Source organism: Salvelinus alpinus, chromosome 24, assembly GCF_045679555.1.
Source record: "Salvelinus alpinus chromosome 24, SLU_Salpinus.1, whole genome shotgun sequence".
NCBI lineage: Eukaryota > Metazoa > Chordata > Actinopteri > Salmoniformes > Salmonidae > Salvelinus > Salvelinus alpinus.
Genome location: NC_092109.1, coordinates 3,724,551 through 3,745,078, shown reverse-complemented (window position 1 = coordinate 3,745,078; position 20,528 = coordinate 3,724,551). Strand labels below are relative to the sequence as shown.

General features: G+C 44.1%; 1 protein-coding gene across 2 annotated transcripts in view; it reads right to left on the bottom strand.

Moving 5' to 3' along the window:
- The window catches only part of LOC139552020 (mitogen-activated protein kinase kinase kinase 1-like), a 117,970-nt gene that overhangs the window by 19,247 nt on the left and 78,195 nt on the right, over window positions 1–20,528 (bottom strand). For both annotated transcript variants that reach the window (XM_071363354.1, XM_071363355.1), the window contains exons 9-14: window positions 15,659–15,848; window positions 15,124–15,378; window positions 12,951–13,072; window positions 12,210–12,301; window positions 10,279–10,471; window positions 421–1,780 (exon numbers count right to left, since the gene is read on the bottom strand). In XM_071363354.1, the coding sequence (XP_071219455.1) occupies window positions 421–1,780; window positions 10,279–10,471; window positions 12,210–12,301; window positions 12,951–13,072; window positions 15,124–15,378; window positions 15,659–15,848 (2,212 nt within the window). The remainder of the gene's footprint in view (window positions 1–420; window positions 1,781–10,278; window positions 10,472–12,209; window positions 12,302–12,950; window positions 13,073–15,123; window positions 15,379–15,658; window positions 15,849–20,528) is intronic.

Sequence of the window (20,528 nt, the reverse complement as noted above, 5' to 3'; positions counted from 1 at the left end):
CTAAATAAAACAGTAAGCAAGTATTTTTGTGTCATACCCGTGGTATATTGTCTGATATACACAAGGCGGAAATGCTGTTTCAACCAATCAGCATCCAGGACCCAAACTAACCGGTTTATAATACGGTTTAGCAGTCAACAGGTTGATATGCAAGATATGATTCAGATGATGTCTATGAGCTTTGGTGTAACAATGTTCAATGTTCTCTAGCCATCTGCCAGTTATTATGTCTACTCGACCTTGTATTGTTAAGGTAACATTTTTATTCAGTCTAAACCTTTGTTGGTTAATTTGCCGGACCTGGACTAAGAAGCAAGCTTAACGAAGATTCTCAGTTCAAAGTATTTTTACACAAAATCTGTGTCTGGGAAATTGGTCTTATAGGTACGTAAGTTCCTGAGGGTGTTTTAATTAACTCACATCTGCCTGGACGATGATGCAGTCCTGGTCCTTGTCCACCTGTAGCTGGGGGATGACGGGCAGCGCGTCCTGTGACTCCGACAAGGCCATGACCACGGCCAGCGCCTCTTCCTCCTCCGCCTCCATCTTCTCCTTGCACTTCTGGTGCTGCGTCACGTCCTCACTGTACGTCCCCACAGCCCCCCCTCCCCCTGGCATGTCCCCGACTTGCTCTGGCGATAGCAGGGCCACTTCCGATTGGAAGGTGACGGTGGTGGCATCGCCGGCTGCCGATATTGAGGTTTCCAGGAGGTCTTCCATGGAGGAATTGAGCTCGGCTGAGGCGTTCAAGCCGCAGAACTTCTCCTCCACGGGGGTGAAGCAGCTGTCCTCACTGGTGATAAGGGTGGTGGCTCCCCCCATGTGGCCCCCTGTGGAGAGGCCTTCGCCTCCGGAGGTGCTAGTAGAAAGGCTGGTCGACTCCCCCTGGAGGTCCAGCTTCAAGCTGCTCTTAGAGACTCTTGGGGTGGGCGGGGTGGTGGATCGGGAGGGCTTTGGTCTGTGGATCTGGCTGGAGGGTACGTGTCTCGCCTGGGTGGAGCAGGGGGAGGGGAGCTGCTTCTCAGGGTCCTTGCTGCTACAGGGCTTCTGCTGGTGGAACATGCGCTGGGCGCCAGGGGAGCAGGAGGAGGCAGAAGATGCCAGCTTGCTGGGAACGAAACTCTGGGGTCGGGGTTTGGGATTGCTGTCAGGGCCCGGGAAGGAGGTGGAGGGTGAGGGGAGGCTAGGGGCTTGGCTGGAAGAGGAGGAGTTCAGAAACTGGCTGAGGGGGCAGTTACGTGTCCGAACAGGGAGCTTTGGGTGCCCGGCCTGGGCCCCACTGCACGCGGAAGCTGCCATATCGCGATGCCAGGTGCTAGTCGAAATGGCCGCTAACCTGTCAGTTATATCCTCAGGACTTGCTCCCACCTTGCCAAAGCAACCTCTCCCTCCCTTTCCACTGGCTAGCTGAATCGTATGCGTTGGTGTGTTGCTCTCGGTCATGTTGGGCGAGTTCTGAGGTGCGGAGGGCTCCAGGAAGGCGGCGCTGACCAGTTCATGTGCCTCACTGGCGCTGTACTCCATGATCTCCAGGCTCAGATTGATGGTGTCCAGGATGTCCATCTCCTCGGCGATGGCGAGCAAGCGGCGGCGCATGCGGGCGTAGTGCGTGGAGCTGATGATGCTAAGCATGTCCAGGAGTTTGACAAAGACATGCGGCACGCGGGCCAACATGCGTGCGGCGCTCAGGAAAACGCGGCGAGACAGCTTACCCACCATGGAGTGGGAGTTGTCGGTGGACTGCAGCGTGAAGCTCAGCAAGGGAAGCAGCTTCTGATACCTGGAGAGAGGAGAAGGACAACTTAAAAGGCTGTGTCTCAAATGACTCCCTATTCCCTAGAGTGTACAATTTTTTTCAATAAATGCACTGTGTGAGATACAAATGTATGATTCAAGAAAGTGTTATCCAGAATGGAGAGTGGTTATGAGTCTATCTATTCTTACTTGAAAAAAAGGTTTAGCATTTCCATAATGCTACCAACATTACAAATAGCCCAAAATACTGAATAACAAACTACAAATCAGGACACCATTTCAAATAAAGTTTGAGGTGTTTATTAAAAGGCCCAGAGAATATATAATAGAAGCTTAGGAGTCTGGCGATGAACATTTAGATTAATGGAACAGGTCAAAGGCTATGTGTCCGAAGCTACGCACTCCAGTCTAAAAGGTCTTGACCTTGTTTCGGTGGTCGAGGATATACCAGGCTATACCTACTCAGTGGCCTTGTGGTTAGAGTGTCCACCCTGAGACTGGAAGTTCGATTCCCGGCCGAGTCATACCAACGACTGTAAAAATGGGACCGGGCGGCAGGTGGCGCTATTTTAACTCACATTAGGTTGTCAACCATGTCCAATCATCATCTCCATGTCCATGTTTCAAAAGCCAATCATTTGTAGCTTCTCATTCTTTGGAAGAAGGACACAGCCTCACACCACTCCATATTTCGAACAATGGAGGGGTGCGACGCTATTGGATGACTCATTCAACCACTTGGGGGGGAAAAGAGCGACGTCCAGACAGTGCACGATCGAGACAGAACTGTAGCTAGCTAGCTAGCCAACCCTCTCCAACTTTCTCTTGGACTATCAGATTAAACACATGAGTTATACTGCAATGCTGATATTAACCACAGCCAACTTGTTTTCCAACAATAGAATTTAAATAGTAACCGCTAACTTGTGGCTATCAATATCTGCTACATAGCTTAGCTACCTGGCAAGCTAGCTAGCTCGCATGGTAACAGTATAGTACATTTACAGTAGCTCTCATTTTCATAGGTAAGAGAACTGTCCAAGTAAAATATAATGCAATCTGCTAACATTACCATGGTTAAGTTATTGCCCATTTTAGTAAATGCTATTCAACTAGCTAAGTTCATTAGCTATCTAGCTAAAGTTTGCTATCTATGTAAACAGCTTTGCTTTCTATGTAAACAGGTCACACATATAATTAGGTAATATTACAAAAGCATTGACTTTCAATGGGGGGGAGCTATTAACGTTTGTTTTGACTAGTTATTATGTGATTATGCCTGCTAAATTGGATAATCCCGTGCTGCTCAGTAGGTAGAGCATGGAGCTTGCAACGCCAGGGTTGTGAGTTAGATTCCCACAGGGAACCAGCATGAAAAAAAGTATGAAAATGTATGCACTCACAACTGTAAGTCGCTCTGCTAAATTACGTAAATGTAAATAATGCTTTGATATCTAGGTTGTAAACTTGTCAAGCCATAGCTACTGTAAAATGCCCTACAGTGCATTCAGAAAGTATTCAGACTCCTTGACTTTTTTCACATTTTGTTACATTACCGCCTTATTCTAGAATTGATTAAATGTTTTTGTTCCCTCAATCTTCACACAATACCCCATAATGACAAAGGAAAAATAGGTTTTTCGAAATTTGTGCAAATTTATTTAAAAAAACTACAACTACAATATCACATTTATGTAAGTATTCAGACCCTTTAGTCAATACTTTGTTGAAGCACCTTTGGCAGTGATTACAGCCTTGAGTCTTCTTAGGTATGACACTACAAGCTTGGCACACCTGTTTTGGGGGAATTTGTCCCATTCTTCTCTGCAGATCCTCTCAAGCTCTGTCAGGCTGGATGGGGAGCATCGCTGCACAGCTATTTTCAGGTATCTCCAGAGATGTTCAATCGGATTCAAGTCCGGGCTCTGGCTGGGCCACTCAAGGACATTCAGAGACTTGTCCCGAAGCCACTCCTGCGTTGTCTTGGCTGTGTCCTATTGGAAGGTGAACCTTCGTCCCAGTCTGTGATTCTGAGCGCTCCGGAGCAGGTTTTCATCAAGGATCTCACTGGACTTTGCTCCGTTCATCTTTCCTTCGATCCTGACTCCAACATGCTTCACCGTAGGGATGGTGCCAGGCCAAAGAGTTCAATCTTGGTTTCATCAGACCAGAGAATCTTGTTTCTCATGGTCTGAGAATCCTTTAGGTGCCTTTTTGGCATACTCTAAGCTGGCTGTCATGTGCCTTTTACAGAGGAATGGCTTCCATCTGGGTAGTGGCCTGATTGGTGGAGTGCTGCAGAGATGTTTGTCCTTCTGGAAGGTTCTCCCATCTCCACAGAGGAACTCTGGAGCTCTGTCAGAGTGACCATCAGGTTCTTGGTCACCTCCCTGTCCAATCTCCCGATTGCTCAGTTTGGCCAGCTCTAGGAAGAGTCTTGGTGGTTCCAAACTTTTTCCCTTTAAGAATGACGGAGGCCACTGTGTTCTTTGGGACCTTCAATACTGCAGAATTTTTTTGGTACCCTTCCCCAGATCTGTGCTTCGACACAATCCTGTATCGGAGCTCTACGGACAATTTCTTCGAACTCATTACTTGGTTTTTGCTCTGACATGCACTGTCAACTGTGGGACCTTATATAGACAGGTGTGTGCCTTTGCAAATCATGTCCAATCAATAGAATTTACCACAAGTTGACTCCAATCAAGTTGTAGAAACATTTCAAGGATGATCAATGGAAACAGGATGCACCTGAGCTATTTCTGTATTGTTTTTTATTTTTGCAAAAAATTCTAAAAACGTATTTTCTCTTGTCATTATGGGGTATTGTGTGTAGATTGATGAGGATATGTTTTATTTAATCCATTTTACAATAAGTCTGTAATGTAACAAAATGTGGAAAAAGTCAAGGGTTACGAATACTTTCTGAATTCGCTGTATATACTTACGTATTTGTTAATGAATTAAAATCAGTCAGTCCATGATATAGCCTAGTTGATATAGCCTGTTGACTCATTTGCCATGATGCTTGATTAGCCTACTTGCTTGAATATAGAACATTTTCCAATAATACCATGCATTCTTATAGGCTTACTATTTATTTTTTTATAAAAAAATAAATAGATTTTTACCCCTTTTCCCCCCAATTTTCGTGGTATTCAATTGCTAGTAATTACTATCTTGTCTCATCGCTACCACTCCCGTACGGGTGAAGGTCGAAAGCCATGCGTCCTCCGAAACACAACCCAACCAAGCCGCACTGCTTCTTAACACAGCGCGCCTCCAACCCGGAAGCCAGCCGCACCAATGTGTCGGAGGAAACACCGTGCACCCGGCTCCCTTGGTTAGCGCGCACTGCGCCCGGCCCGCCACAGGAGTGCCTGCTACTCAGCCATAAAAGCTAGAAATGCATATTATTAGTAGATTTGGATTAAAAAAACACTCTGAAGTTTCTAAAACTGTTTGAATGATGTCTGTGAGTATAACATAACTCATATGGCAGGCAAAAACCTGAGAAAGAATCCAACCAGGAAGTGGGAAATCTGAGGTTGGTCGTTTTTCAAATCATTCCCTATTGAAGATACAGTGGGATATTGGTCATGTTGCACTTCCTAAGGCTTCCACTAGATGTCAACAGTCTTTAGAACCTTGTCTGATGCTTCTACTGTGAAGTGGGGGCAAATGAGAGGGGAATGAGTCAGAGGTCTGGCAGAGAGCCACGAGCTCAGTCTCGCGCGTTCACGTCAAAGCGAGCTCTGTTCCATCGCATTTCTGAAGACAAAGGAATTCTCCTGTTGGAACATTATTGAAGATTTATGTTAAAAACATCCTAAAGATTGATTCAATACTTCGTTTGTCATGTTTCTACGGACTGTAATATAACTTTTTTAACTTTTCGTCCGTACTTTCCGCTGGACTTGCACGCGCGTCATGAGTTTGGAAAGTGTACTGAACGCGAGAACAACAAGGAGGAATTTGGACATAAATGATGGACATTATCGAACAAAACAAACATTTATTGTGGAACTGGGATTCCTGGGAGTGCATTCTGATGAAGATCATCAAAGGTAAGTGAATATTTATAATGCTATTTCTGACTTCTGACTCCAACATGGCGGATTGGCTTGATTTGTCGTCTGAGCTCCGGACTCAGATTATTGCATGGTGTGCTTTTTCCGTAAAGTTGTTTTAAACTCTGACACAGCAGTTGCATTAAGGATAAGTGGATCTAAAATTCCATGCATAACAGTTGTATCTTTTATCAATGTTGTCAGGACCCGGTTACGAACTCGGGTCTCCGGTCAGAGAAACAGTCACTTATCAAACTGAGCCACTAATAGTCGGCAGAACCCAGAAGATGAGGCAGACACAGCAGTACTTGAGACGGCGTTTTAATAAAGTAAAAAGGAAAGTACTTCAGGCAAAAAATATAAATCCACAACGTCAAAAGTAATACCAAGAGAAAAAAGGTATATCCTCCAAGTCACAAGGTAAATCCACAAAAGTGGTAAGCACAGCAGGGAAAAAACCTCAAAAGAAAAATCTAAGAAAATAAATAAACGAGAACAAAAACAGAGTACCTCAAGAGAATCAACTGTAGAAACAAAAGTTCACAGCATGGCTGGGGCTGGGTGCTAACATTCATACACAGAGCAAAGAACTGAGGAAAACTAAGGGTTTATATACATACAAGGGAAACGAGGCAAAGTTGAAAATAATAACTGGAAATAAGGGAAAACAAAAGGGTCAAAAAAGCCCAATGGGGGCATCTAGTGACCAAAACCGGAATAATCCTGGCCAAATCCTGACAAATGTTTATTATGAGTATTTCTGTAAATTGATGTGGCTCTCTGCAAAATCACCGGATGTTTTGGAACTACCGAACGTAACGCGCCAATGTAAACTCTGATTTTTGGATATAAATATGAACTTTACCGAACAAAACATACATGTATTGTGTAACATGAAGTCCTATGAGTGTCATCTGATGAAGATCATCAAAGGTTAGTGATTCATTTTATCTATATTTCTACTTTTTGTGACTCCTCTCTTTGGCTGGAAAAATCGACTTGGCACTGACCTAACATAATCGTTTGGTTTGCTTTCGTCGTAAAGCCTTTTTGAAATCGGACACTGTGGCTGGATTTACAACAAGTGTATCTTTAAAATGGTGTAAAATACATGTATGTTTGAGGAATTTTTCTGTTTTGAATTTGGCGCCCTGCAGTTTCACTGGCTGTTGACGAGGTGAGACGCTACCGTCCCACGTACCCTAGAGAGGTTAAATAGTACCCGCAAAACACCAGTCTCAACGTCAACAGTGAAGAGGCGACTCCAGGATGCCGGCCTTCTGTTGTTCAGACTCCGGCATTGAGGACTGCATTGAACTTGTTATCAATGGTAAATATGACATTTTTTGTCACATTTTTCCTCAACTACTATAGCTATGCTGCCATGATAGAACACTGATTCCTATAATCCTTATGACAGGTGACTTGGTTTCCTCCTCTGTTCATTGTTACTATTAGGTTTTCATCTCTCTTTTGCAGTTCAATAAGCAAAGGTTTTGGGGGCTCTCATGTGTCTGCAGCAAGACAAACCTTAACTTGGCAAGGAAGCCTGCTCAGGTGAATAAAATACAGGCTATGATTTGTAATGATCTGTATTATTTTAACAGTATAACCTTAAATAATCTTAAATGAACTACGTATTCTTTACAGATACAACATGTCTGTAAAGGGCTCCTGAGTGGCGCAGCGGTCTAAGGCAAGAGTGATGCAAGAGGCATCACTACAGTCCCTGGTTCGATTCCAGGCTGACAGAGCTGGTGTAACTGAGTCAGGTTTGTAGGCATCCTTGCTCGCACACACTTTTTCAGATCTGCCGACACATTTTCTATAGGATTGAGGTCAGGGCTTTGTGAAGGCCACTCCAATACCTTGACTTTGTTGTCCTTAAGACATTTTGCCACAACTTTGGAAGTATGCTTGGGGTCATTGTCCATTTGGAAGACCCATTTGCGACCAAGCTTTAACTTCCTGACTGATGTCTTGAGATGTTGCTTCAATATATCCACATGATTTTCCTACCTCATGATGCCATCTATTTTGTGAAGTGTACCAGTCCCTCCTGCAGCAAAGCACCCCCACAACATGATGCTGCCACCCCCGTGCTTCACGGTTGGGATGGTGTTCTTCGGCTTGTAAGCCCCCCCCCCCCCCTTTATCCTCCTAACATAACGGTGGTATAACGATGGTCATTATGGACAAACAGTTCTATTTTTGTTTCATCAGACCAGAGAACATTTCTCCAAAAAGTACGATCTTTGTCCCCATGTGCAGTTGCGAAACCGTAGTCTGGCTTATGGCGGTTTTGGAGCAGTGGCTTCTTCCTTGCTGAGTGGCCTTTCAGGTTATGTTGATATAGGACTTGTTTTACTGTGGATATAGATACGTTTGTACCTGTTTCCTTCAGCATCTTCACAAGTGTGCCTTTGCTGTTGTTCTGGGATTGATTTGCACCTTTCGCACCAAAGTACGTTCATCTCTAGGAGAAAGAACACGTCTCCTTCCTGAGCGGTATGACGGCTGCGTGGTCTCATGGTGTTTATACTTGCGTACTATTGTTTGTACAGATGAACGTGGTACATTCAGGCGTTCGGAATTTGCTCCCAAGGATGAACCAGACTTGTGGAGGTCTACAATTTCTTTTCTGAGGTCTTGGCTGATTTCTTTTGATTTTCCCATGATGTCAAGCAAAGAGGCACTGTGTTTGAAGGTAGGCCTTGAAATACATCCACAGGTACCTCCAATTGACTCAAATGATGTCAATTAGCCTATCAGAGGCTTCTAAAGCCATGACATAATTTTCTGAAATTTTCCAAGCTGTTTAAATGCACAGTCAACTTAGTGTATGTAAACTTCTGACCCACTTGAATTGTGATACAGTGAATTATAAGTGAAATAGTCTGTCTGTAAACAATTGTTGGAAAAATGACTTGTGTCATGCACAAAGTAGATGTCCTAACCGACTTGCCAAAACTATAGTTGGTTAACAAGAAATGTGTGGAGTGGTTGAAAAACAAGTTTTAATGACTCCAACCTAAGTGTATGTAAACTTCCGACTTCAACTGTATGTATGGCAGAAAAACATAAAACTTATTTAAGATGTTTTGGTACTTAATTGGTCTAGCCTATACTCCAAAATTGGAGTAATCGCTGTTGAGTGCGAACTGTATTATCACATTTCGTTGCGAAAACATTGATGTTCCCTGAACAGATAACACTTGGTTTCCCAAACTAAGCACTGGGTAGCTGCAGGAACAAGGTTGGAGAGAGACCATGGCATAGAGTTTGGGAGAGTATTGCCTATCGAGCAGCGAGAGCGTGCTCGTCAAACAGTGGTTGATGCACGGAGTGAAGTAGGTGTCCTTATATTTATTTCTCAGTTGCTCATGTTATATATTAAGCATATGCTCCGCTATAAAACCCAAGGAGCCTACATAACAGACCGTGCGGGAAAGCGTGCCGCCTCCATTCACTAGGCTATTTGAGTGCATACAGATGACATGTCTTTTGTAAATCAAAAAGAATTAGTAAAGACAAGATCAAATTGAGAAAAATCTGATGCGTGAAAATATGATCAGTCGATGAGAAAGTAGCTGTGCAGCCTGAGACAAGGAACAGAGCAAGCTGTTTTTGCTACTTTCTCAAATCATCAGTAGCCTATAGTCACACCATGCAGCCCATATGTGTTTTGATTTCCAAGACATTCTAAGGTTTTGTATCATTCACAACTAAAGTTGCCAAATAATTCTAAATCTAGCACATAGGACTTGTTTCAAATGATCACCAATAGCAATATATAGCAACTTCATATGCGCGCAGTCAATCTGTAATGGGAAAAATGTCCTTCCTATTTTATTCAGCTAAGTTCAACTATATTCATCTTACTATAAAATCAGAAAAAATAAAATAATGGCATGGGAAGCATATCTTGTCATCTAAATGAACAAGCCTGCAGCCTATGGCGTGGAGCATAGTTAGGTCTACAGTAGGACAACACATATTCTCTTCTTTGAAAATACATTATTTTCATATCATGATGTTTCTTTAGATCTGACTGAAATAAATAATGGATTTGTTGTGATGGTGTATATTAAATTGATTTATTAGCCTTTTTTTTAATGTAGATGTTCCAAAGGCACGCAACAGCGGCTTGTATGGCTAGAAGCCTGGAGATGGTAAACCTGTTTAAGTTAATTACTGTGCGACCAGCAGTCTTTTGCATGGCAAGAACCGTCTGACAAAATGTCATGACCGCCACAGCCCTGTGCACGGCCCCATGTTGCAACGATTTGTAAACAATTCCTGGAAGATAAAAATGTCCCAGTTCCTCCATGGCCTGCATACTCACCAGACATGTCACCCATTGAGACAAGAACAACAAAGCTATACAAGGACAAGGTCACCAACTCATGGCTGTGCGCTCAAGGCTATATGATATGACTATGAAATCACGGACCTCTCCCCCAGGGTCTGAGACTGGTGGCAGTCCCCTCCGGAAACTATGTGGGGGTAGAACTCGGCGGGGAACTCTAGCAGGAGCCTGTCAATCAGACAAAGGCGGCCCAGCAGGGCCTGCCAGTTATTGGCCTCCGTCTGGGGCCCCAGGATGCAGTTCAGGACATAGTCGACCCCGCCAATACCGATGGAACCTGGGAGAAAGGTAGAGACATTTACAATGAGTAGTCAGTTGGATCTTTTTTAAATTTGTAAACTGTTGTTAAGACATGAGTTACAGTCACGTACAGTGCCTTGCAAAAGTATTCATCCCCTTGGCGTTTTTCCTATTTTGTTGTATTAACAACCTGTAAATTATTTCTTTCAAAAAATTAAAAAAAAATTGCAATGGAAAAGTGGTGCGTGCATATGTATTCACCCCCTTTGCTATGAAGCCCCTAAATAAGATCTTGTATAACCAATTACCTTCAGAAATCACATAATTAGTTAAATAAAGTTCACCTGTGTGCAATCTAAGTGTCACATATCTGTCACATGATCTCAGTATATATACACCTGTCCTGAAAGGCTCCAGAGTCTGCAACACCACTAAGCAAGGGGCACCACCAAGCGAGCGACATGAAGACCAAGGAGCTCTCCAAACAGGTCAGGGACAAAGTTGTGGAGAAGTACAGATCAGGGTTGGGTTATAAAAAAATATACAAAACTTTGATCATCCCACAGAGCACATTTAAATCCATTATAAAAAAATGTAAAGAATATGTCACCACAAACTTGCCAAGAGAGGGCCGCTGCCCCAAACTCACGGTCCAGGCAAGGAGGGCATTAATCAGAGAGGCAACAAAGAGACCAGAGATAACCCTGAAGGAGCTGCAAAGCTCCACAGCGGAGATTTGAGTATCTGTCCATAGGACCACTTTAAGCCGTACACTCCACACAGCTGGGCTTTACGGAAGAGTGGCCAGAAAAAAACAATTTCTCAAAGAAAATAATAAGCAAACACGTTTGGTGTTCACCAAAAGGCATGTGGGAGAGTCCCCAAACATATGGAAGAAGGTCCTCTGGTCAGATGAGACTAAAATTGAGCTTTTTGCCCATCAAGGAAAACGCTATTTCTTGCACAAACCCAACACCACTCACCACCCCGAGAATACCATCCCCACAGTGAAGCATGGTGGTGGCAGAATCATGCTGTGGGGATGTTTTTCATCGGCAGGGACTGGGAAACTGGTCAGAATTGAAGGAATGATGGATGGCACTAAAAACAGGGAAATTCTGAAACCTGTTTCAGTCTTCCACAGATTTGAGACTGGGATGGAGGTTCACCTTGCAGCAGGACAATGACCCTAAGCATACTGCTAAAGCCACACTCAAATGGTTTAAGGGAATACATTTAAATGTCTTGGAATGGCCCAGTCAAAGCCCATACCTCAATCCAATTGAGAATCTGTGGTATGACTTAAAGATTGCTGTGCACCAGCGGAACCCATCCAACTTGAAGGAGCTGGAGCAGTTTTGCCTTGAAGAATGGGCAAAAATCCCAGTGGCTAGATGTGCCAAGCTTGTAGAAACATACCCCAAGGGACTTTTAGCTGTAATTTCTGCAAAAAGGTGACTCTACAAAGTATTGACTTTGGGGGGTGAATAGTTATGCACGCTCAAGTTTTGAGTTTTTTTTGTCTTATTTCTTGTTTGTTTCACTGCAAAAAATATTTTGCATCTTCAAAGTGGTAGGCATGTTGTGTAAATCAAATGATACAAACACCCAAAAATCTATTTTAATTCCAGGTTGTAAGGCAACAAAATAGGAAAAATGCCAAGAGGGTTGAATACTTTCGCAAGCCACTGTACATCAATTTGAGTGATATGGGGAGAGATAGTGCTATTTCCGCTGAACTCCCAGCGGGGAAATATGGGATTTGTAGTTCTTACCTGCTTTGAGGATCTCTCTGCCCACGGCCAGCTCTCCCACCTGGGCTTTACACAGCTCCAGTAGTGTTGACACTGACAGCTGGCTGGTACGACTGGACATAACAAAGAGAAACAACACTCAAAATGTATTTATGTCCATGCTAGACTGCTAATGCTTTTCATTAATTTTGAAATCATACTTCTTTTTTTTTTTACAGTTTGTAATCTCTCGTGAACAGACTACGTAAACATATCTGACCAGCGAGATTGTAGTTCTGGGTTAATCAAGACTATACATTGTGCAATTGAGACAATGAAATGAGACATGGGGAATGTAATCTGTTAATTCATGTACTATCAACCTAATGAATACAGTATGATATCACAAGAAAAGGTGGTCATGTTTGAGTCAGTTCTTGAAGATGTATATCAGACAAATTCTAATCTGGACCTCAAAGCCAGTTCCACTGCTGATTTTCATTCGTCCCCTCTAATCAAGGATTGATTTAGAGCTGGGACACCCGGTGGGTGCAATTAATTATAAGGTAGAACAGAAAAGAAGCAGTGCTCTGGACCTCCTGCCTCATATTTGAATACCCCTGATATACAGTACATCTTACAGTATGATCAGTGTGGGGAGTTCTAACAAGTGCATGTCATGTTTTATATTACCCACCAGAGGGCACTAGCTACTAGCAGTTGCAGTGAACAACTGACAGGCTCGCATATCTATCCCACTCGTTAGTTTGAGACGGACTTTACCTGTTGGCGTCGGCACATTTGACAAGGATAGTCTCCACCACGGGCTGGAGCAGCTGCTGCAGCCGTGAGCGCTCAGACACCGAGTGGCAGGGCGTGTACACCAGCATGGCCCGCAAGGTTTTCTACAGAAAGGGGACAAGAGACCAGGGTTCACATTTACAACTCAAACATAAAGGACCAATATTGTTACTGTGTGTCCAGTGTGTGGAAAGTTAAAAAGGAGATATGGTGATGTGTAGAGAGAAGCTTCATCACAAAAAATTAGATGGGCTGGTCAAACTAATGGCTGAGAACGTACTGTCAAGTATGAGTTGAGAATTCTACATATCAAGCGAAAAAAGTATAGGCCTACAAAGTGGAAGTTATTGGAAAATACGAGACAGAGAGAAAACAAATCTCTGGGCATTTAGTAGAGTCAATGAGAAACACAAGACCTCTTGGAGCGCCCTACCATAACACTGTGGTTCGGTGGTGGTTTGACCCCGCCGAGTTACGACCCTGTCTATTCCTGGGACAATATGGCTGCCTGGGCCTGACCTCAAGGCCATTTGAGAGGCCTCTGTGGCCTTGGCAGGAGGTAGAGGCTTGGTGGTGCTCCGCCCCAGCCTGACTCCCAGAGAGAGAGAAGAGGCGTGGGAACTGGTGACTGATAGAGCGTTGCACTGGAACGCTGCCCAGAGACAGATTCAAAGTTCTTTCTCACTCTCCCTCTGCCAGGCAGGCAAGGTTACTCATTCATCCCCCTCATGCTTCCCTCCCTCTAACTACTTTGTCCCACTCGCTCTTTCATGCTCACACACACAATGCACACTATCTCTCCCTCTCAACCCCCATTACTCCATGCTCCCCAGTCTACTCCACTCTTAGGAGACACATCATATCAATAAACACGTGTTTACTTCCAATAGGGAGGGCCACATCACATGGTATGAAAAGGTAAGAAAATAAGAGCCCCAACTTCTCTAAGTTCTTGAAATGGTGGCTCTGGCGTTTTCACTTGCTACAAGGTCCCAGGTAGTGCACACGTAGCTAACGACTTTGCCCCGCGATGCGAGTGCGCTCTTCAACCTCAAACAAAATAGAGCCTTTTCAAAGCGACAATTTAAGTCGATCTGGCCCACTCCAAATCTGGTGGTGCCCGTGGTATTCTTTGTCCACCCGCCATCACCACCATCCCCTTCTTGGTCTTGATAGAAGAATACAGTAAACACCAAAGTCTGTCTGCTACTAAACACACTGGAAATCACCCAAGAGGACAGAACTTTTTTTGTTTTCCATAACTGCTGCTCTGCTGAAGCAAAGTGCTGCGGGGAAATGTCAATTGTCCAGAGGGCCTGCATTTTTTAAAACACGCACCAAGAACTAGGATCCCGTGTGTCTAGGTTGGTAGAGCATAGCGTTTGCAACGCCAGGTTGAGGGCTCGATTCCCACAAGGGACCAGTAAAAAAAGTAAGAAAAACGTATGCACTCACTACAGTAAGTCCCTCTAGGTAAGAGTGTCTGCTAAATGACAAATACATTTTTTTTTTTTTAAATAAACTATTATTCAAAGAGAACAAGTAAATAAATAGCGAGAGAGACCTGTTTTTCTCGCTCAGTCTGTCCCTGGAGAATCCCTGCTGGTTTGACTCTGTTGAGACTTCCTGGATGTTCAGTGGACTTTAGAGCTAACCAGACTACCTTGTGGTTGAAGTGAACTTCAGCACAATTCAAGAGATAACTTTCATCAATATTGGGTGGGAGGGAGAAGGGCCAAAGGGTGAATGCAGAGATCAGGTAGCGCTAATCAACTAATCAAGTGAAGATATCTTTTATATATGGGCCTCTCACTTATCAGGAACACGTATGAATATCAAAAGGCCCAGTCCAAAAACAGCCACTAGATGGATCTACAACCATATTTCTTAGACATATCCAATTCTTTCCTTTGATCAGTTAGAAAATCAAACTATCATTTAATACATGGGGTCCCAATCCCAAGATTAGCTGTCATCATGGCATCCTAATAAAGATAAACTTTTGGGAATCGCTGGGCTAGGGGTTGTTTCTGGATGGGGTCCAAAATGCTTTCCCTGACAGCTGGAGTATGCTACAGTTATAGAATTACAAGGTAAAACTTGATTCTTAATTTCATAGGATCTGTGGGGGTACAGTAATATTAAAGAGTCTCACCAGTGCGGCCACGTAGACCTTGTAGACAGGGTCGGCACACACCATGGAGAGGACGCTGCAGCATGACTCCAACACCACATCACCTGACACCTCTGTACAGCCCGCCCCGGCCCCCAGCCCGGCCCCCGGGCAGGAGTGCTCGCCATTGGCCAGGAGGAGCGCGCCACTGACGTCGTGCAACAGCCGCCGCAGGGCCATCTCCCGGATGTTCCAGTTCCTGGAGAACAGGCAGCCCACCAACTCCATGCCAAACACCTGGAGAGGAGGACACACACACAATTATGACTATGAACGGAATATGGCACTGATCTGATACAGACATCCACTACATGTAAACCGTCTTGGTATGCAAAGGGATGAAGACATTTGTTTTTGTTTGCCTAGTGCAATGGAACAATTCCAAAATGGAATGGAATAGTCACAAAATGCAAGCTCGAAAAGGTAAATCAAGTATTTGAAAGTATTGTACATATGTGTTTGATCCAGGTCTGGTCCACATTATTCGACCCCACATCTATCTTTCCACCCCTCTCACCTTGATCCAGGGCTCGGCCAGTTCTCTGTAGGTCAGGGGGACCTGCTGGACCCCGAATTGGGGCAGGGTGAAGTCCCCATCCTGGGACGATGACCAGCCTCTGGAGTCCCCCTCGCTGTGGGACGATGATGACGCCTGGGGATGACCCACCGCTGCAGCGTTCTCAATAGAGACAGAGGAGGGGTCATGGCTGCCGAGAAAGATGCCAAAGTCAGTCAGTGAGGTTTTAGCAACTTTTGGGGGACTTTTTAAAATGGTGGCAGTAGAGTCAAGGTTTGAATTGTACATTTGAGTATTAGCATTTTCATGTTTTGAGCAACTGATATTACAAATAGCCTTGGTCAAGAATATGCTGATACAGGCATGGCCAGGAATATAGTTCTCCCAACAGGATGACATGGGGGGAATTTAGTCAAAGGAGAGGGCGGGTAAAATTCCCTTTTCTGAAGACAGCAGGCACCAAACTGGTGAAAAAATCCTAATCCCTTCTTTCGAAACTCTGTCCTACCTGTTGGATTGGCACAAGGGTCATGTGACACTGCAGATCATTATCATAATTGCGGTTCGACATTTTTCAGCCAAAAACAAGTGGTTACAGTTTCAGTGCAGGGAGGAAGCGGAGGGGGTAACACAGACCCTTTCTGATTGTATTCATGTCTTGGGGGGGAAAAACAACAAGAAATGGGCTTCTATCATTTCATTCCCAGGCAGACGCACAAAACAGGGGCTGGTGTCTGGCTGTCTAGCTCATCTAACCGAGCCGTGGAGAGGATCCAGTTCACGACAAACCTACGAGCGCACACACAAACGCAGACGCGCACACTCGCGCATAAACATGCATAAACACACACACACTCACACACAGAGAGCCAGGGCACCAGCATAGGCCCTGGGTAAGCCCTGCTGAGCATTCTACCTTACCCTGTGGTACTTAAAGTTCAAAGATATGATTGAGGCTAGTGTATTTAGCATACATGCATGTACTTATGGTACGGCATGAGCTCATTCAGTGGTATGCAATATTATATATTTCTTGTTAACAAACTATTGCTTTGGCAAGTCCATTAGGACAACTACTTTGTGCATGACACAAGTACTTTTTCCAACAATTGTTTACAGACAGATTATTTCACTTATAATTCACTGTATCACAATTCCAGTGGTCAGAAGTTTACATACACTAAGTTGACTGTGCCTTTAAACAGCTTGGAAAATCCCAGAAAATGATGTCATGGCTTGAGAAGCTTCTGATAGGCTAATTGACATCATTTGAGTCAATTGGAGGTGTACCTGTGGATGTATTGTAGACCTCCACAAGTCTGGTTCATCCTTGGGAGCAATTTCCAAATGCCTGAAGGTACCACGTACCTGTACAAACAATAGTACGCAAATATAAACACCATGGTACAACGCAGCCGTCATGCCGCTCAGGAAAGAGACGCGTTCTGTCTCTTAGAGATGAACGTACTTTGGTACGAAATGTGCAAATCAATCCCAGAACAACAGCAATAAACCATGTGAAGATGCTGGAGAAAACAGGTACAAAAGTATCTATATCCACAGTAAAACAAGTCCTATATCGACATAACCTGAAAGGCCGCTCAGCAAGGAAGAAGCCACTACTCCAAAACCGCAATAAAAAAGCCAGACTACGGTTTGCAACTGCACATGGGGACAAAGATTGCACTTTTTGGAGAAATGTCCTCTGGTCTGATGAAACAAAAATAGAACTGTTTAGCCATAATGACCATCATTATATTAGGAGGAAAAAGGGGGAGACTTGCAAGCCAAAGAACACCATCCCATCCTTGAAGCATGGGGGTGGCAGCATCATGTTGTGGGGGTGCTTTACTGCAGGAGGGACTGGTGCACTTCACAAAATAGATGGCATCATGAGGTAGGAAAATTATGTGGATATATTGAAGCAACATCTCAAGACATTAGTCAGGAAGTTAAAGCTTGGTCGCAAATGGGTCTTCCAAATGGACAATGACCCCAAGCATACTTCCAGAGGTGTGGCAAAATGGCTTAAGGACAACAAAGTCAAGGTATTGGAGTGGCCATCACAAAGCCCTGACCTCAATCCTATAGAAAATGTGTGGGCAGATCTGAAAAAGTGTGTGCGATCAAGAAGGCCTACAAACCTGACTCAGTTACACCAGCTCTGTCAGGAGGAATGGGCCAAAATTCACCCAACTTATTGTGGAAAGGTTGTGGAAGGCTACCCAAAACATTTGACCCAAGTTAAACAATTTAAAGGCAACGCTACCAAATACTAATTGAGTGTATGTAAACTTCTGACCCACTGGGAATGTGATGAAAGCTGAAATAAATAATTCTCTCTAGTATTATTCTGACATTTCACATTCTTAAAACAAAGTGGTGATCCTAACTGACCAAAGACAGGGAATTTTTACTAGGATTAAATGTCAGGAATTGTGAAAAACTGACTTTAAATGAGTTTTGCTAAGGTGTATGTAAACTCCCGACTTCAACTGTATATAATGTTTTACAGTGGCTGGCTACATATCCCAGAAGTGGTGGTTTAGGTGGCAATTGCTCTGCGTCTGACCGCATGGCACTACAAAGGGTAGTGCGTACGGCCCAGTACATCACTGGGGCTAAGCTGCCTGCCATCCAGGACCTCTACACCAGGCGGTGTCAGAGGAAGGCCCTAAAAATTGTCAAAGACCCCAGCCACCCCAGTCATAGACTGTTCTCTCTACTACCGCATGGCAAGCGGTATCGGAGTGCCAAGTCTAGGACAAAAAGGCTTCTCAACAGTTTTTACCCCCAAGCCATAAGACTCCTGAACAGGTAATCAAATGGCTACCCGGACTATTTGCACTGTGAGCCCCCCACCGCAACCCCTCTTTTTACACTGCTGCTACTCTCTGTTTATCATATATGCATAGTCACTATAACTATACACTCATGTACATACTTCCTCAATTGGCCCGACCAACCAGTGCTCCCGCACATTGGCTAACCGGGCTATCTGCATTGTGTCCCACCCACCACCCGCCAACCCCTCTTTTACGCTACTGCTACTCTCTGTTCATCATATATGCATAGTCACTTTAACCATATCGACATGTACATACTACCTCAATCAGCCTGACTAACCGGTGTCTGTATGTAGCCTCGCTACTTTTATAGCCTCGCTACTGTATATAGCCTGTCTTTTTACTGTTGTTTTTATTTCTTTACCTACCTATTGTTCACCTAATACCTTTTTTGCACTATGGGTAAGTAAGCATTTCACTGTAAGGTGAACAATATCTGTTGTATTCGGCGCACATGACAAATAAACTTTGATTTGATTTGTGCCTTTCATCCCTTGGCTGTAAGGGTTGAGAATTAAGAGGTCTCTAATAGTGGTGTGGGGGGGTCTAATTTGGGGCCTGATTCCTGAATTCCTACCCTGGGCTCAGTTGTTGGCTTTTATTAGATGTTACTGGATGGCCACCGTTTTGCTCGGACACAACTTTGCTACTTTGTGAAATGTATCCGCTCTAATTTTCTTCAACTGACAAGTACTGTTTAACACCATAGTACCCTCCAAGGTCATCATTAAGCTCGGGGGTGCCCTGGGTCTGAACCCCACCTTGTGCAACTGGGTCCTGGACTTCCTGACGGGCCAGCCCACTGGTGAAATAATGGTTCAATAAAAAAATGCAAAAATAAAATAAGCATAGAGAGACAACAGTCCATCAAGACATGAAGGTCAGTCAATCCGGGAACATTTCAGGAACTTTTAACGTTTCTTCAAGTGCAGTCGCAAAAACAACGAAGAGCATGATGTAACTGTCTCTCATGAGGACCGCCACAGGAAAGGAAGACCCAGAGTTACATCTCCTGCAGAGGATAAGTTAATTCGAGTTACCAGCCTCAGAAAGTGCACTCCAAATAAATGCTTCAGAGTTCAAGTAACAGACACATCTCAACATCAACTGTTCAGAGGAGAGTGCGTGAATCAGGACTTCATTTTTATTTATTTCACTTTTATTTAACCAGGTAGGCCAGTTGAGAACAAGTTCTCATTTACAACTGCGACCTGGCTAAGATAAAGCAAAGCAGTGCGACAAAAACAACAACACAGAGTTACACATAAACAAACGTACAGTCAATAACACAAAAGAAAAGAAATCGAAAAATATATGTACAGTGTGTGCAAATGTAGAAGAGTAGGGAGGTAGGCAATAAATAGGCCATAGAGACAAAATAATTACAATTTAGCATTAAAACATGAGGGATAGATGTGCAAGTAGAGATACTGGGGTGCAAAAGAACAAGAGGGTAAGTAATATGGGGATGAGGTAGTTGGGTGTGCTATTTACAGATTGGCTGTGTACAGGTACAGTGATCGGTAAGCTGCTCTGACAGCTGATGCTTAAAGTTAGTGAGGGAGATGTAAGACTCCAGCTTCAGAGCTGTTTGTAATTCGTTCCAGTCATTGGCAGCAGAGAACTGGAAGGAAAGGCGGCCAAAGGAAGGAGTTGGCTTTGGGGATGACTAGTGCGATATACCTGCTGGAGCGCGTGCTACGGGTGGGTGTTGCTATGGTGACCAGTGAGCTGAGATAAGGCGGGGCTTTACCTAGCAAATACTTTTTGATGACCTGGAGTCAGTGGGTTTGGCGACGGATAAGTAGTGAGGGCCAGCCAACGAGAGCATACAGGTCGCAGTGGTGGGTAGTATATGGGGCTTTGGTGACAAAACGGATGGCACTGTGATAGCCTCCAACACTCTACTCAGCAAACTGGATGTAGTCTATTTTGTAAATGACATTGCCGAAATCAAGGATTGGTAGGATAGTCAATTTCACAAGGGTATGTTTGGCGGCATGAGTGAAGGAGGCTTTGTTGCG